Raw genomic sequence first — 19320 nt, forward strand, 5'->3', positions numbered from 1 at the left:
AAGGGTGTAAATTTTATGATTGTCGTACTCACTACCATTGTCACATTGAAAAGACTTTATGGTTGTTTGAAAATGGTTATGAACAAAATTTTTAAATTGCACGAATTTGTGAAACACATCAGATTTGGAACGGATAGGATAAACCCAAACATAATGAGAAAAATCATCTAAAAAAATAACATAATATTTAATACCACTCAAACTGTCAATGGGAGATGTCCATACATCAGAATGAATTAATTCAAACGGAAACTGAGAAACAGAACTAGAAGCGCTAAATGGTAATTTGACTTGTTTACCCAATTGACATGCATGACACAAAGTCGAGTCTTTATTAGGAGAACATGAAATAAAACGATTCTGAACCAGGTGCTTCATGACATGTTGACCAGGATGACCAAGACGTTGATGCCAAACAGACGGAGCAAGGGAGACGAAAGCTTGAGAATTTGAAGAAGTGACAGGATAAAGAGCCCCAGTGCTATCACATCGGATGAGAATTTGTTTGGTGCGAAAATCCTTCACAACAAACCCAAAAGAGTCAAATTCAATAGAACAATTATTTTCACGTACAAAACGACGAACATAAATCAGATTTTTAATAATAGAAGGAGTAATTAAAACGTTTCGAAGAGTTAAAGTGCGATAGGGATTGGGAAGCGGAAGGGTAGTGTGTCCCATTTTTGTTACAGGTATGAAGGATCCATCACCAACTAAGACAAATGAAAAATTACTGGATTTATCTGAAACAGACTTAAGTATACCTGCATTCGAGTGAAGATGTGAGGTAGCCCCAGTGTCCATGTACCAATCGGCTTGCCCCGGGTCGTTCAACGTCATGGTATTAAACATTTGCGGAAGAGGAGTGGGCTCCGAATATTGGGTTTGAGTGGAATAGGCCTGTGGTTGAGAAGATAACTGTTGGGCCGGCGAAAAAAATTGATGCTGTTGATTTGTATTCGAATGGGCTGGCTGAGATCGTGGCCCACTTGTGTGAGGGAAATGATCATTTGGGCTTGGCAATATTCCATGGGAGTTGGGTCCATTAGTAAAGTGGGGAGTGTAGGTCCAGACCCAAGTTCCTTGACGAGGACGCTGATTATCGAAGGGAAAGGTACTGCCGCCGAGAGCTTGATTCGCACTAGAGAGAGTGTGATTCCGGCCACCGCCATGAGACTGCCCACCGCCATTGCTTCTCCCGCCGAAGCGTCCTCCACCTCGGCCACCACGGCGGCCATTGCGACCCCCACGGTAGCCACCCCTGCCACCGGTGTTGTTCTGCTGCCATGAAGAAGGGTTGTTTGAGGAGGTCTGCACAGTTAGGGCATGGGGGGATGACGAATTGTCGGCATGAGTGATTACAGAATCACGTTTTTCATCTTGAATCATTTGTTGTTCTTCACATAATAGGATGGATCTAGCATCCCAGAACGATGGAGGTGGTTCACGGTGTCGGAGGTTAATTGCGATATACCGGAACTTGGAAGACATGCCATTAACCATGTATGCGACAAGGTTAGTTTCAGAAACTTTAGCATCCATGTGTTCTAATTGATCAACAATAGATTTGATTCTGTTACAGTAATCTGTGATGGAAGAATTACCAAGAGAGATGTTTTTGAGTTCTCGATCTAACTGAATGATCTTGGATGCTTTGTTATCACGAAAAACCCTTTCAAGATTTTCCCAAACTTCATAGGTTGTTGCCTGCTTCTTGAAAATCATGTTGAGAAGAGGTACGGAGAGTGTACCATATAACCATGATCTCACGATGGAGTCCACACGAAGCCAAGAAGTTTTCGCAGCAGAAGATGCTTCAGCAGTTTTCTCTTTATCTTTATCGCCTGATGCAGTGACAGGAGGCTGAAGATGGTCATCTACACCATACCCAATACAGTGATGTTCAAATAATCCTCTCCAAATGTCATAGTTCATCTGATCCAAGTCCAGAACAAAGGGAACTGCGTGCTTGATATTGATTGTTGATGAAGGCTTGTCATTCATGGGTAGAGACAAGATGAGGAGAAGAAGAAACGAAGACAGATAGAGAAAGAATGAAGATGAGAGATCAAACAGTCAACAAGGAATGAGATGTCGACTTAGGGTTGAAGGGTAATAAGGTAATACGCTCTGATACCATGTTATTGATAGAATTTCCCGTAACCCTCTCTCATTCAATGAAACAATATATATATACAAAGTGTACATAGGTATAGAAAATGGGCCACAGCACACATGGGCTGGCCATAATAATGAAACATAAATAAACTAATAAGGCTACGTTAACAATATTCAGAAGCAAAAGGGCAAAAGGACGTTGATGTTTCGTTTGCGATTTCATTTGATACAGAGCCACCGTTCTCCTTGTATGTTTCCCCAAGGTTGTTTCGGTGAACAAGCACATAACGGCGATGGGTTTGGGTAGCTCAACTCTAGGCAGCGATTGACCTGGAGGTTCTCCAGGGTTGTGTGAACGGGATCTTGATGCCAAATCCATAGTTGGGAAGATTAAAAATTGAGAGAGAGAGAGAGAGAGAGAGAGAGAGAGAGTAAATATTAAATTTTTTAAAAAAATGAAAGAAAAATGAAAATTAAATATCCCAAGGGTATTATAGTCATTTCAATTTTCGGAGGCACTATTTTCACATACAAACTAGTCCAAAAGGACCACGAAGCCAAAAAAGTCGTGATTTGGACTAAAACCCCAAAAAAATGCATACCATAGGGACCATTTTTGCAATTTTGTCAAAAAAAACTATTTCAAAACTAAGTTTTGAAGATAATGTTTATTTTAAAAACTTCTCAAAAGGATGGTCGGATTGTTATCTGCAATGAGAGAAAGTGTTTATTTTGGTGAATATCCCAAAAAAAAATCCACTCCATTTATATACACCAAAGTTGTATGGACTGAACCTGATAGCTTGTTATACTAAGAGGGTTGAAACTGACGTTTTCTGTATTGGATAGTATCTAAGTGCACTATTTCAAAATGGAACTAAATACTTAAAACATTTGGCCCGCCAAAGTACTATTCAGTCGATTGATCCATCCAAAGTTTTCAAATTAAGCATTGTCATCGATTGTTTTCACTTAGAAATTTAGATTCATGACTGAACAGAATTTTATTGTTTTGTATTTGTGATTGTCGATTCTGTATGGTGTGATTCTGTTGCAATTTACAGGAAAAATGACGCAAGATGCTGGAATGAAAGAGCAACAGGTTCCGGCGTCGCCTTCTAGCTCTCTTTCATCTATGTCTCATGGCATTTTACAGCGTAAGAATCTCTGTAATTTTGATTCCGATGATTGTTTTGTTTGATTATACAGTTCGTTTCTAGATGAACTTGATTTAATTTCTTTGTTGCGGAACAATTGATGTTATAAAATGTGTGCGTTTACTCTACCAACATCGTTTGTTTTTATTTACTGATTAGAGTTGAAATTTCGAATTCTTCATGGAAATCATGTGAAAATTGGCTTTCAGATTTTAAAAAAAGAGTTGTTGAACTGATTGAGAGCGGAGCTTACACTGGTAAAGTTCGTTGGATTTTGAGAGCCGTTAGCATTACAATCGCGTTAAGATGGCGGTTAAAAGTTTCTGTGATCTATCCGTTCCTTAATTTTGCCCTTACACCTGGATCGGAAGCACACTCTCGTTTAATTTCATCTCTTCCAAAGGTAGGTTACTTTTTGGCTTTGTGAATCTCGATGTTTAATAAACTTCCATTCAATTAGTCATCTATTCTAGCGTTAATGATGTAGCAAACGTGGAAAAAGCTAGGAGGCACATAATTAAGCATCTCTTTCGTGAATTTCCTTGACACTATGTTATATATTTGCAATGTACAGCCCATAGTAATGTGGAACTTGATTTCAAATACTTGTTGGTGAAATTGAAAACAAAATGATCTAAATGACATAAACATTTTCATTTGGTTTGATATATTATAGGATGACGCTCATGAGATGGAAGTTGATACTGCATCATCTGCAACTCAAGGTACTGTTAATCACTCCCATGAGATGGAGATCTACTGCTACTTCTTTGTGCTGATATTCCTAATTGATCAGAAAAAGTACACTGAGGTGAGCATATATGTTTAGATTACTTCATCTTGGCAATTGGTCAATTGGTCAACTCACCTTCATATTATGCAGGCTAAGGCTTGTTCTTCAGCAGGCATTGCCAGTTTGAAAAACATGAACAGAAGAACAGTTGATGTTCTGGCATCCAGACTCTACTTCTATTACTCTCTTTGTCATGAACTTAGCAACAGTCTCTCTGAAATTCGTGGGTGAGTGACAAAAGGGTTATGTTTTTCAATTATCAACTAGATTGTGATCACTTTTTCTTTATCAATTTATCCGACTTGATTAAGATGATGATGATGATGTTTACATGCAGTAATCTCCTTGTTTTGCACCGGGTTGCTAGGTTGCATCATGATGAATTGGGGCAGGTTTGTTTCTCAATTTTGTTACTGTGACTAGCTATCATTATTATTAGTTTATTTATCTGTTATTGTTATTTGTATTATTAGTAATATTATTATAATCAATGTTTCTGGTGAATCATTTTGTGTTGTGTGATGTGCAGGAAAGACTCCTAAACTTGATACTTCACAATTACCTTCATTACAATTTGTATGATCAAGCAGAGAAGTTTAGATCAAAGGCACCACCTTTTTAAGGTCATTCAAATCGCCAGGTAATTCTTCATTTGATAAATCATCAATTCATCCTTTCAAAGGTTCCATTTGCTAAAAGGTTTGATGTTTGCTTCATATGGAGGGTTCGATATTTGATATACAGGAGCATTTCATTATTTTATATTCGATATTTGTATTTTTTTACAGTTTTGTCGTTACCTGTTTTACCTGGGTAAAATTAGAACGATTCAACTAGAATACACAGATGCAAAGGAATCTCTTCTCCAAGCTGCCCGAAAAGCCCCTGTGGAGAGATCCCTTGGTTTCCGAGTTCAATGCAACAAGTGGGCCATCATTGTTCGTCTACTTCTTGGAGAGATTCCTGAACGAAATGTTTTTACGCAAAAAGGCATGAAGAATGCATTGAGGCCTTACTTTGACCTCACAAATGTAAGTTCACTTCACTTTAACAAACCCCAGTTCAGTTGTAACTAACTAACTAACTATCCCAATTCTGACTTTTGACTTTGACTTTGAATGGTAAAATCCATAAAGCATGGAAATTGACAAAGCTAGATTTGTTCATTTGGGAACCGAACATGTCATGGAACGGAATCTCGAATTCCAAATCCCGCGAACCAAACATGCCATTGCATTCCATGGAATCTCTAATTCCTTCCTTTCTTTCTCAGGCGGTTAGAATTGGAGCTCTGGACCTATTGAAAACTGTCGCCGAGAAATTCTCCACCACTTTCACCTCCGACCGAACCAACAACTTAATCGTAAGACTCCGCCACAACGTCATAAGAAACAGACTCCGCCACATCAGCATCTCTCTTGCTGACGTGGCAACCAAGCTCCGACTGAATCCATTAATTGCTGATGTGGAGAGCATCGTGTCAAAAGCCATCCGTGATGGTGCCATCGATGCCATGTTGGATCATTCAAACGGATGGATGGTTTCTAAGGAAACAAGAGACATCTATTCAACAAACGAACCACAAATTGCTTTCAATTCTAGAATTGCCTTCTGCTTGAATATGCATAATCAGGCTGTACGTGCCCTTCGCTTCCCGCCAAATTATCATAAGGAGCAACAGGTCGATAGCGATAGCGATACATCCGAGGAAGAATATGATGACGAATGTTGATTTGCTTGTAATACTCCATCTCAACTTTCTACTTTTACACTAAAAACTAAAACTAAATGTGAACTGATATGATAGAACATGAATTGAATGATTGAACTGGAAAAAGGAAAAGATTAGTTCAAGGATATACTAACCTAGGCTACTAGCATTGACCTAACTGATATAACAGAAAATGACCTTATTGCCCTCACTAACTTTACTTTAGCCGCAACCGAAAGAAATACACCCAAGACTCTACTTAGAAGAGTAACATCTTTTCTTATTAGAATATATGTTTTACCGATTAACATATTTTATATTTAGATAATATTGTTATAACTAGAAAAAAAAACATTGCTATAATTAGAAAAATTTTCAAAAAGACAATGCTATAGTAAATAAATAAATGAAAGTAGGTTGTTGTTTTCCAACATGTTTAAAACTTAAAATTGTATTCTTAGAGGTCTTATGTTTTCTCTATGATGTTGAACTTCTTACTACAATGTTGAACTTGCAACTTTTTTTCTTATTAAGGTTTTGTACTTTGTATTTTAAAAAATCTAGAAGATTTTAGAAATGAACATTGTTTTGCATTTGATTGAAATTGTTATTCTTGATAGATTCTTTGAAGTACATTGATGCATAGGAATAAATGAGAGTAGGGTGTTATAATAAACAAATAAATCAAAGTAGGTGTCGTTTCGATTGTAATTTGTTGTTTTCGAAGATGTTAAAATTATATTCTTAAATGTTGAATTTTTAGGATATGATCTCATGATCGAGTTTTGTGAGATTTATCTCGTAAGCTAAATGCAAAAAGTAGCAACACATTTTCATTTATTTGGTTATTATAGTTTTCTAATTTCATTTCTTTTGTTGTACTTTCATTTTTTTTCTTTCTTAAAGGCATACTACCTCAAAAAATGTATCCAATTATAGCATTGTTCTTTCAACTTTTTTCCATATTAGGACATATTAAAATTATTTTACCCAATTATAGTAATGGTTATTTTGGAATAATGCTACAAATATGATATGATAGGTTGGACACATCATTCACTCCTTAATGATAGAGGTTGGAAGTTTATAAGAGTTTTTTTTTTTTCGTCTTCATAGATAGCAGCATCAATCGATGATGAAGGTATGCATGATATTTACTGACAAGTCTCTGTGTTAAGCTGTTAGTTAGTGAAGGTAGGTTAATTTTGTATGAAAAGGGGACAAAAGTATGAGTTGTTAGTTTATTAGTGCAGTAAACACACATGATAACTTTTAGGAGGGCTATGTACATCAATTTAATAATCTACCATCTTTCATGAAGTTTAAAACTTAAGTTAGTCAACTAATTAAGATGACATAAGGTTAAGTTGTAGTTGTAGTGCAGCAAGGGTTCCTTTGTTACATGGGAAAGGTCTGGACCAGACAAGCTTTGTCTATATAAGTTAATAAAGAGGATGACTCTGAAAGGGCATTCATGTCTTTTACACAAACAATAGATTGAGAGTGAGTCACTACACTGTCCTATCTTATTCTACCTACTTTTTTGGGTGGGACAAAAAATAGCAGTTTTTGTCCTGTTGACTTGATATGGGTAAAATCAAGTGCATAATCGACAGTCTTAATTTTGCAATAATTACCATGATGAGATTAATCTTTTAGTCAAGATTTTTACAACACTGATTGTAGCAATTTTCAGCCTGAAGATATGGTAACTAATTGCCTTTTGACTTTTTTTTTTTTTTTTTGCTTATGCAGCTTTACAAATACCAAATTTGAATTTAAGCATTACAAGTTTTTTGCAATAATGGGTAGAAATTGGTACGCATGTTGCTATTATTAAAGTACATTGCCCATATTGTTAAAAAAAGGAATAGCACATTGCTATTTCTAGCAGTTTTCTTATTTTAGAACTTAAGTTAGTAAGCCAAAACTTGCAACTGAAACATATTATGCAGACTTGAGAAGTATAGGATATATTTTGTCATTTCATGGAGTATATTCAAGGTCTCATTGTACTATGGAGTGAATGAAATCTATAACAATCTTAGTCAAGGTTTCATTGCCAATTAATCATTGTACTATGCAAAACAAATATTAATGCATGATGCTAATTTGAGCTTTTGTAAACTTTATAAACTTTTTGTATCCAAATGCCTAACTAAAATCTTGGTATAATTTCAGCTATTGATTTGTTTATCATAGCATCCTACTCTTAATTATCATCAGCAACAAGTCAACAAGAAATAAATCATATTGCCCATATCGGTAGCAAAATGTAAGTACAAAGTTGTTATGCATGAAAATATAAATTCATACAAGTATATTGCTATTCTATGCAAAATAAATAAAGTAGGATGCTAATAATGTGTTATCAGAGTTTGGATTAAATGAGCTATTAGATTTATAATAAAAGTTAGAGCATGTATTTGAGAAGCCTAAATGTACCAAAAGTTTAACTGATAAAACTAATAATAACATGATTGCAATCTCGTATTTGAATAGAAATGGAGCACGTCATTAATTATGAATTTTTGATTTTGTTTTTTGCTTTGTTGTAAGGACTAAAATTCGAGCAAGGATAGTTGATGTGGCTGATTGTTGAAACAAGATAAAAAGAGGAAGCTGAAAGTGATAATGCTCTGATCTTGAAGGACTGAATCTGGAAGTTTACGAAACTGTATAATGTGAAAGTTAAAAAAGACTTGTTTTAATGAAATGAGATTCCTTAAAGACTATACAAACATTACCTTTCTAATTACCAACAAAACATGTATATTCCCATTCCTTTATAACAGGACCATATATTTCTTGATTTGTAACGGTTGAGTTTGTGATAAAAAGTTTTCATCCTTCATATATAATTAAGATGTATCATTTTATAAAATTGTCATTAACACATGAACAAATACTTGAAAAGACTTGCAATTAATGATCATTCCGTTAATCTCCAACATAATAGAGAACATCACATACAAGAATTCAATCTAAAAAAACTTCATCTCCATTTCCAACTTATCCAGGAACTAGTCAAATGACTACAAAACTGGAAAGTTCAAATGGATACAAAACTGAATGTAGGAAAAATCAGACTCCTTAAATATCATTAAGGCTAGACACTTGATCAATTAAAATGGTAAAAAGAAATAGAAACCAAACCATAAATACTACTAATTTAACATGGTCCAAAGCAGCCAAAAAACAAACTGAACCAAAATGTCATACACGTCATGCTAACAAGAGAGAATCCAGATATAATGCTAGACATGAATGTAAGAAATAAATCAACATCTATAGTAGTTATATTATAACAACAATAGATAGAAGTGGATTTGATTGATGTTATGCACTTATGCCATCGGAGTCCGTTACGCCATGACCAACAATGTACAATCCTTGCTACAAGGTGTGGCTTCTTTTGGATTCCTAATATTACCTTGTTTTTAAAATGGATTTTTGTTACATATTATTAAGTGTTGTGAAAATATCAAAAGGATTATTGTTTACAAGAATTGAAGGATTTGAGGTCAATAGATAAAACATATTTAATTTTTTGTATATTGTTTTTCTTGTTATATATTTTGCAACAAGGATGATTTATTTTAATGAGAAAATGTGAACAATATGAGAAAGCTTTAATTTACTTATAGACAAATGTATCCAGATTACAATTTTCATTAAGGGATCATATTGACAAATTAATAGAAAGTAAAAACAGGTCAAATAAGCTATAAATTAGTCCAAAAAAAAAACTAAAATATCTTTAAATATTTATAAATTATAACTTTTGTTCACCCAATATCTTAAAATGAATAGGAGTCGTCTGGTAGGTTTGGTGCCTGATAGGATTTCATCATCTTCACCTTGAGGTGGTAAAACTAAAAAGAGGAACAGTCAAAATTAGGGCTTTTACAACCAAATACTTTAACTATCGTCTGATTGAATCAATGCCATCGCCTCCCACATCGGTGGTTTGTACGCTATCCTTTGAGTTTATATTGCTTGGCCTTCGAGTATAGTTCGTCCCTTCGGGGACATCCGATAAAATTCGAACGATTCCAAATTTTTTTTTTCTCTAATTTGCTCGATCGATTGCTCTTCAAATTCCTTTATGTCTGGATTTTGAGTTGATTTTTGACTCACCAACTTCAAAGAAATACCGCTAATGGAAATCCGCTTCAACTTCGTGCCATTGTTTGCCCTATCTCGCTAAAACGGCTTCCAAATTTTTTGTTTAGGGAATTGTTTCTCCGATTCACAAGCTACGGCAAGGTACTTTTAATGACTTCCGATATAAACTGTTAGTTATTTCTAGTTTTTATGCAGTTTGTGATGCGTATGTATATGATTCACATATAGATGGAAATGTGCTCCTTAACATCCTTGAATAGTTTGGTCGAATCAATTAATAATCAGGCATAAGTTTATGATACAAGTTTGGTTTTTAGATGCTGAGATTCGGACTTTTCATGTTTATCTGATTGTATTCGTTAGTTTCTGTTGGTTGTCTTTCTTCTAATTGGGGCAACTTCTGGATTTATCATGTCTTCAATAGCAGTTAACAATCAAACAGTATCTATACTTGCTTACTCTATCATACTTTAGTCATTTTTTTTAGTAGTTTAGAAATTGTAATGTTTACGTTGCAATAACACTACAAGTATACTTCTGCAAAATTTTGAATAGAAGGAAAGAAAAAAATGCAACTCATAAGCTTTGATACATGATTAAGCTCCATCACTTTGCACTTGGGTACTTTTTTTTCCCTTTCTTTTTTGACTTGAGAAGACTTAACCTGATAAGCTATATATAGGTGTTTCTTTTTAACATGATGCATAAAGAACGACCTAATTGAGAAAAAGTTCAAGTTCTAAGTTTTTGGTTATACCCTGCAGTTTATCATCTCTTATACAAGCAAAAGATAGATAAAACTATCACCTTAATTTCTCATTTTTCTATCAATCACATACTATTACTTACACCATCAAAATCATATAAATTACATTATTTTAGTCCTTTTTAAGTCAAGTTAGTTAAAGTTAACATCACAATGGTTACGGATGATTTATATGAGTTAATTTTGATTTCAACTTGTAATATGCTGTTGAAGTTCTCCTAATTCGTCCCTTTTGTTCTAAATGCAGAAATCCATAAATGAGGGCAACTTTGTAAACAACTAGGGCTCTGTTTGAAAAGGTTCATCACCATGCCATTCTCTATTAATTAAAAAAGAAAAAGAGATAGCACCATGTACTTTCATCATCTTATCGATTTAGTTACCAAACTATGATTTCTTATTGTTTTAGTCACTGAACTATTATTATATTAATCATGAAAAAGTATTAGTAAAATGGTGAAATTACTTAGTGAAAGTACAAGTTCTTTTATATGTATTTTGGGGGTATTTTGACATGTTTGACCAATTTCATTTTCTGCCAAGTTTTTCATTTTGACCCGTTTGTGATGTATTTTAAGTCTGATTTGCTGGACAAGCTTTCCAGCGCTTTATTTGACGAGGAGGGCATTCATGTCTTTTTCACCTTTTTTGGATGGAACAAAAAAAATGCAACTTTTGTCCAATTGACATCAGTCCCGGTTCCGGTCCCACCAAATGCAATATGGTGTATTTCGTCATCTCTTTTTCATGCATAACAAAGCATATAGTCGAGGAAGACAATTACAATTTTTTTTTTCTTTCATTTCTTTATGTTATGACATTGTAGTTTCAATATATTTCTTTATTAAGACATTGTACTATAGAAAATATAACCATTTATGGCATTGTACTTTCAGTGTTTTTTTTTTCCTTGTTAGGAGGTTGGACTTTGAAAAATCTAACATTATAGTAATGAAAATTGTTTTGTATTTGGGAACATTGCTGTAGTTGAATAGGTTTGCTAAAGTATGATGTTGACATGAAGGAAGCGAAAGTAGGAAGGTGTAATAAACAAATAAATGGAAAAACTTATTATATGATAATAATTTACTGTTTTTGAACTTGTTAAAACTATATTTTTTTGGCTACAATGTCGTGTGATCATTAAGATGCAAGATTACCTTTTAGGCTAAATGCAAAACTAGCAACATACTTTCATCAATTTGTTTATTTAGCTTTACCAATCTTATTGCTTTCTACTCTAAGATTGGGTAGATTTTTCAAAGTACAATGCGTGATATGAAGAAATAGAAATATGATGCTATGATAAACAAATAAAATAATGCAAGTTGCTACTTCTTACGTTCAACCCTTAACTTTTCAATTCTTGCATTCTAGTATTTCTGCATTTGTAACTTTACAGGATAATTTGTTGTTACAAAATTTTGGTTTGGTTATATTTGGGGTTTGAACCCTTCTTTAAGGTATTTTGATTTTGAATAAAAAGAGAAAAGTTCAACCTATGTTTAAACCAATTAAACTATTAATGCATATTTTTTGGCCGAAATAGAAATCATATAATGAACCAACGAAGGCTGCTTTCCAACCTGAGCCAAACTATGCATACTTGATACTCCTATTATAAATTGTGATTTCTTTTATTCATTAAACTATTGAGTATACATTATTGTGCATATTGTTGTTCGTGTGTCCTATGTACAATAACTCAACACAAGTAAGCATTTGTTTTAAGGTGTGGGTAAATTTGATCAATTTATATATGGATTTTTTTTATTATATAGACGAAACATTTGAGGATATAAAAAGATTAAATGGGTTAGATAGGGTGAACAAATCTAATATCATCTAAATTAAAAAAATATGCTTGACAAGCTTATAATCTTATGTATAGGTTTGTTCAAAAAAAATATAATTATTTAAATAAATAGTTTTGTAGTAATAAACTTTATAAGTAAACAAATTATTTCGATCATTTGTTCCAAATATGTAACATCCCGATTCGATTTCTAGGTATGAAATTCTAGGGATTTCATGCATTTTATAAAGCCTACTCGACGAGTTGGAAGGCCCCAACTCGTCGTGTGGAAACTAAGAAGGCCGTGTATTTTATAAGACCTATTCGACGAGTTGGAAGGCCCCAACTCGACGAGTTTGTGGCTGATTATGAAACCCTAATTTTTAGGGTTTTGCACCCTATTTAAAAACCTTAAGTCTCATTGTTGGCCTCCATTATCACCGCCTTTGTCCAGTGAAACCCTAATTCGTGCCTCATCTCTCATTTTGAGTGTGTGTGAGAGTTTGGAGTGTGATTTTTGGTGCTCTTTTGGAAGGAACTTGAAGCTTGAAGAGGATTGATTGAGAGGAAGGCTTTAGATCCGGGATTTTCACTATCGTTGCAGCCATATTGAGGTATAAAGTCGATACCTTGATCATTCATTTGCTAGATCTCTTCATTTGAGAGTTTATTGATATTATTAGCTTATTTGGGACCATTCTTGGATTTAAGCATGTTATGAAGCTATAACTTCAGATCTGGACACCTCATGGCCTCCAAAGACTTAAAGTTGCCAACATTATCAAGTCTTAGCCCTCCTTCATGCTCTAAGTCCCTTAATAAGCTTTGCTTGAGTATTTTAGCCCCTTAATGCCATGAATGGATGTAAAGTTAGCAACTTTACGTGGTATCTTAACACTAGGGGACCAGATCTATGGTTTGAGGCATTAGATGCACTTGGGAAATGACCGAATGTGCTAAGACTAGGAAAACTCGACGAGTTGCCTAGCCAACTCGGCGAGTTAGATCGGGGTTTCCTCGACCTTCTGGATACTAAGCAAACTCGGCGAGTTGGCTAGGGTTTTCTCGGTTTTCTGAAAAACTGAAGGAACTCGACGAGTCAGTAGATGCACTCGACGAGTCGGGTTAACATGTAACATCCCAAAATTCAAGACCAAAAATTTCTTTTTTAATTAAGTTATTATAAAACCAATTAGTATAGACACATTCATAACAACATCCCATGTCAAAACCAAAGTGTAAATAATCAAACATATCATAAAGCAATATCAGAGTGTAATCCCAAAGATCTCAGGTGCGGAAAACATGGTGTGATGCATTGCGATCGAGCCAGCTCCTTTCCTTTGAAAACAAGTACCTGAAACTAAAACTGAAAACTATAAGCACGAAGCTTCGTGAGTTCCCCCATCATACCACACACCACATAGTGAACATACAGCTAGACAATTCTGGGGTGCCTGACCTACCCAGGTCGAGCCATTCTGGGGTGCTCAACTTACCCATGTCAAGCCATTCTGGGGTGCTTGACTTACCCATGTTGAGCCATTCTGGGGTGCTCGACTTACCCAGGTCAAGCCATTCTGGGATGCTTGACTTACCCATCGGTTTATCTCAACCGACTACCGGGGACTATTTCACCCCTACCACTACCACATATAACATAACATAAACATACTGCTAGGCATACATGGGTACTGACTACCCTTCGGTATCTTTCAACCGGTATCCGGAGACTATTTCACCCCTACTACTAACACATATAACAGAGCATCCTAGCACATAAAGCATATCAGATTGTAGCAAACCAGACAGTTATCACAAAGACAATCATCTCATACATAATCACCTACTGGAGGGCCGACATTGGTGCCTTAGACCCACCTCTACTGGAAGGTAACTCACCTCGCACTGCTAAAGTCCCGCAGACAAAACTCGACCCTCCTGAGATCATGATGCAAAACTCCCTTTCGATCCCGATGACAAGAACTAACTATAGGATCCTCTTTCCTGAAGGATCTCAAGGATCCATAGATTTTGGGCTCCCGGTGAGCCCCTAACTACCCCACGACAAAGCTGGCCCTAACGGCCCTGAGACGACTATCAAGAGCTCCCTAAATCCCTTCCTTGGCTGAACGAAAGACCACTGAGGTCCATTCCAAACTCTGCAAGTAATCTCCGATGAGATGAACTCCCACGATCGCGCATCGATTGGCCCAGACCCTGCTCCTGAGCCGGAACCAGAATCCAAGTCCCACTCTTGAGTGCTCAACACTATACCGAACTGACATTCAGGAGATCCGAATATACCCAAGAATCCTTATCCCACAAGCTTCGTGGACTCTCCAAGACTCTCCCCGATTCGAGTATGGATCTTGTGCTTTCAGTAGTACGGGCCTAATACTACTTTCCACACCTATCCATACTTTCCTCAAGAATCATCCCGAATCCTCCAAGTCACCTTCTCAAACTGATACCGTACATGCTCTCTAACAACGCAACCAAATCCACTAAATCACTTCCTAGGCTATCCCAGGTTCCCGAACCCACCCAGTCCTCAGCTGTTGAAGGACTTCTCACTAATGTCAACTAGCTACCTCATGAATATAGCCACATGCGGCAGAGATCAGATAATCCTTCGAGTAACATACTCAATCCTAGAACGGTTAGACTCAAACGAGAGCTGCGCAATAGGCCAAGTCCATCACTATAAGATTATCCAGCCTGTGCCACATGTGGCTTAGCATATTCACTTAGTGGCTAGCTCACATTACTAAGAGTCCCACAAAGCACAAAGCAAGCAGCATTCAGACAATGGAAAATCTAACCAACATATTCCAATCAATCATTCTATCCTCTTATCAGGGATCTATACATGCATGAGATTGTAAGGCTCATACAATCATGCATAACCTAAACAATCTATCCTATCACTAACTAATCGATACTACATGCGGCTCAACAAGCACATACAGCAGGCATATAAGGCATCTTCCTAGATCCTTAGCCCCAGTCTAGCATGTAGTTCTTATTCACATATAATAGGCATATAAGACATCCTTCCTAGATCCTTAGCCCTAATCTAGCATGCAGTTCTCATAATCATATCATATCATAACATAACATGTATGCGTATCTTGGGGAAAACTTACTTAAGCTCGGCTGATTGCACGCATCACACACATTGCTCTTTTCAAAGTTCTTTTCTCTTTCCAAATTCTTTTTCAAATTCTTTTTATAAAAATGATTTTCTTTTGAAAATTTTCATACCAAGTCCTTAGTTTGAGTTCAGACACACCCGAGAGTGTGTCCGAATCCCTCAAACCAAGGCTCAGATACCAACTTGTAACATCCCAAAATTCAAGACCAAAAATTTCTTTTTTAATTAAGTTATTATAAAACCAATTAGTATAGAAACATTCATAACACCATCCTATGTCAAAACCAAAGTGTAAATAATCAAACATATCATAAAGCAATATCAGAGTGTAATCCCAAAGATCTCAGGTGCGGAAAACATGGTGTGATGCGTTGCGATCGAGCCAACTCCTTTCCTTTGAAAACAAGTACCTGAAACCAAAACTGAAAACCGTAAGCACGAAGCTTAGTGAGTTCCCCCATCATACCACACACCACATAGTGAACATACCGCCAGGAAATTATGGGGTGTCTGGCCTACCCAGGTCGAGCCATTATGGGGTGCTCAACTTACCCAGCTCAAGCTATTCTAGGGGTGCTTGACTTACCCATGTCGAGCCATTCTGGGGTGCTCGACTTACCCAGGTCAAGCCATTCTGGGGTGTTATCGGTTTATCTCAACCGACTACCGAGGACTATTTTACCCCTACCATTACCACCTATAACATAACATAAACATACTGCTAGGCATACATGGGTACTGACTACCCTTTGGTATCTTTCAACCGGTATCCGGAGACTATTTCACCCCTACTACTAACACATATAACAGAGCATCCTAGCACATAAAGCATATCAGATTGTAGCAAACCAGACAATTATCACAATGACAATCATCTCATACATAATCACCTACTGGAGGGCCGACATTGGTGCCTTAGACCCACCTCTACTGGAAGGTAACTCACCTCACACTGCTGAAGTCCCGCAGACAAAACCCTAGCTACTGGATGACAGCTTCCTAAACTATCAATATCAAAACAATACCCAATTAATAATTGGGTTCCATCACATAACCATAAGTCCATGCTTGGGGTAAAAGACTGTTTTACCCCTATCTTAACTTGATTCAAGCCCAAGGCCCAAACCAAAGGCCCAAAAGTCAACTATGAGTCAAAGCCCAACATATGGCCCAATTTTCCAAATTGGGCCCAAACCTCTACCTGGTCTTCCTATAAGGCCCCACCATGTAGTCCATTCCGAACATTTGGAATTTCTAATGGCCCAATATCTCATAATCATAAAGGCCCAATTATGGCCCACTTATGGCCCAATTTTCCAAATTGGGCCCAAACCCTCACATGGGCTTACCCTAAAGCCCGTTAAAGTATTCTAGTCCATTTGATTGTTCTTGGATGGCCCATTATTGGCCCAATCACCAAAACCCAATAGAAAGGCCCAACTCAAGGCCCAAGTGAAAATAGGGTTTCACATAAAATGACAATTAGGATTAAGGGTTTCTTATTCAACCCATGGACTTAATCCATTAAGTCCATCACTCTACTAGGTAAGTTATATGGTGTGATTGGGTGTAATTCACAATTCCATTCCAATGGCCCAAATGTGGGTCCCGATAAGTCCAAGGCCCATATTGTGACATCCCCATTTTCACGGCCAGAAAATACCGTTTTTGTTTATGCTTTATAAAAATCAGAGTACCTCTTTTAATAAAAATGTTGCGGAATTTGTTCCCTGTAAAACATGATAAATACGTTATCAAAGCATTTCCGAAGAAAAATATTTTTATTTATTTTAAAACATTTGGGATGTCATCGTCAATACAGAAACATAAGCATAAACAAAACTTACATTCGTTATCACTAGTGATTTATATCTCCTTAATCTCTCAGTGTAATATGACTTCATATCAACACTTGTGATATAAATAAACTGAGTGGGTCAGGTTGGGAAACCTGGTGAGTACATAAGGTTTTCAACCCACAATAAATAAGTTTATTAACTTTATCAAACCAAACAAACCCGATTACCCGTTCCCGTTATTTTCACTTTACGTCCCTAAAACATCTAACACAAGGGACCTAGTCTAAGGACTTCCATCGGGGTGACAACACATGCTTCAGGGGTTCCTCGGCAATTCATGTCAAATAAGGCAACTATGTGGGGGATGGAGTACTGCTGGTGAGCACACAGTTCAAATAAACACCTACAGGTTGCGAGCCTGCTAGCGTTCCACTGGACTGTCTAGAATAGTCCGTGGTCGTCATCTATCCTCCACTAGATGACTGGATCATCAATAACATCTATATCGAGGCCTCTCTTTATTTTAATTGGTCACACAACAACTATTACATCTACCCATGTTTTACCCAACACATTTTGTAGATATAAAATACATATACAGTTTAAATCATTTAAAACGTGTATAAAAATATTTCACCCAGCATAGACAGCAAGTATTCAGATAATATGCACACATAACACGTAATTTATATTAAATACTTCATATCTATGTGTAAGATGAAAGGGACCACGCACTCACTTGAAAAGGTGGTGATTCCGAACTCAGACAGCGCTTCGCTTCTTAAAAATAATTTCCTTCGACGAAACCTAGTATTATTACCACTAGAGTTTAGTCTATTATTCACCGAGACTAATTAATAGTCTAGCTATTATTATTATTATATAAGCGTTAAACAATACTTATATAACCCATAATAATAGCCCAAGTACTTATTATAAGTTCCTAATAACGTTACTATAATTAAATAAAAGCTATATTAAAAGTAGCGTATGCGTAGCTCACTTACAGCGGGTTTTATAGAAAATCGGGCTTTGCTTGGAGCAGCGTTCCCGAGCCGAAAAGCTCTTCTTCTCGGAGCCGTCGATCACTCTGGGGCTTCCGCCTCGTGCTAGGGAGGTTCCCTAGGCTTTTCGGGGGGTTTCGGGGCTAGAGAGAGGTTCTAGAGAGAGAGTAAAGAGAAGAAAGAATGGGAAAGGTGTAAAGAAAATGAGGGTTAGAGAGGTTCTATTTATAGGGTGAAATATGGCTGAACTTGGTGCCACATGTCACCATCTGGTGGCAAGACTTGGGGAGAAAGCAATGGCCAAGATTGTGCCACGTCACCCATTTTCGCACAGCACACTTCCGACTTCCAAAATCCGTAACTTTCACATACGAGCTCCGTTTTAACGTTCTTTATATCCACGCGTAGGTAAAAATAAGATCTACAACTTTTATTTTGACTCCGTCGGCTAATTCTCGACCGATCTTAAATTTAACAGTACGAGGAGATTATACTGTTAAATGTCCGCGTAAAATTCATAACTTCTACATACGGACTCTGTTTTCGTATGTCTTTTTACCATTGAGTTCCTATTAATGAGATCTTCAATTCTCATTTAGGTCGCGTAGGCCAAAAACCGCTCGATCTAAAATTCAAGTTTCGGGCTGTGCACTGCTAAGCCAAATCTTAGAAAATTCATAACTTCCTCATACGAAGTCAGATTTGGGCGTTCTTTTTCTGTATGTTCTCGGTTTAACGTATACTACAACTTTTGTTTAGATTTCTAAGGCTAAAAAGTCCTCCATCGTAAATTCACTATTTACGTCTCCCAATGTCGTGCCGGTTTTGCCGTAAAACTTCGACGGGCCATAACTTCTTCGTTATAACTCGGATTTCGGCGTTCTTTATATGT

The 19320-nt window shown here is 36.5% G+C and overlaps 1 protein-coding gene, 1 long non-coding RNA gene and 1 pseudogene across 3 annotated transcripts; 2 read left to right on the top strand and 1 right to left on the bottom strand.

Annotated features, from left to right (window-relative positions):
* Positions 1–204: 204 nt before the first annotated feature.
* On the bottom strand, positions 205–2004 carry LOC145129021 (uncharacterized). Its single transcript, XM_079063775.1, has 2 exons — positions 765–2004; positions 205–519 (listed from the first exon to the last, which is right to left on the bottom strand). The coding sequence occupies exons 1-2, from the start codon at positions 2002–2004 to the stop codon at positions 485–487; spliced, it is 1275 nt and encodes a 424-aa protein (XP_078919901.1). The 3' UTR covers positions 205–484.
* On the top strand, positions 1983–8640 carry LOC145129020 (putative 26S proteasome non-ATPase regulatory subunit 3; annotated as a pseudogene). The gene is made up of 10 exons (XR_013717241.1): positions 1983–2120; positions 3183–3275; positions 3485–3678; positions 3952–4086; positions 4159–4295; positions 4406–4460; positions 4598–4708; positions 4857–5099; positions 5342–5807; positions 8339–8640. The product of XR_013717241.1 is annotated as a putative 26S proteasome non-ATPase regulatory subunit 3 (transcript).
* A 1209-nt stretch (positions 8641–9849) lies between these two features.
* Positions 9850–11148, top strand: LOC145133614 (uncharacterized). Its single transcript, XR_013718642.1, has 2 exons — positions 9850–10048; positions 10921–11148. It is a non-coding gene; the product is annotated as an uncharacterized LOC145133614 (long non-coding RNA).
* Positions 11149–19320: the final 8172 nt, after the last annotated feature.

Source organism: Lactuca virosa, chromosome 8 (genome assembly GCF_052849685.1).
Source record: "Lactuca virosa cultivar CGN04683 chromosome 8, Lactuca_virosa_CGN04683_v6, whole genome shotgun sequence".
Lineage (NCBI taxonomy): Eukaryota > Viridiplantae > Streptophyta > Magnoliopsida > Asterales > Asteraceae > Lactuca > Lactuca virosa.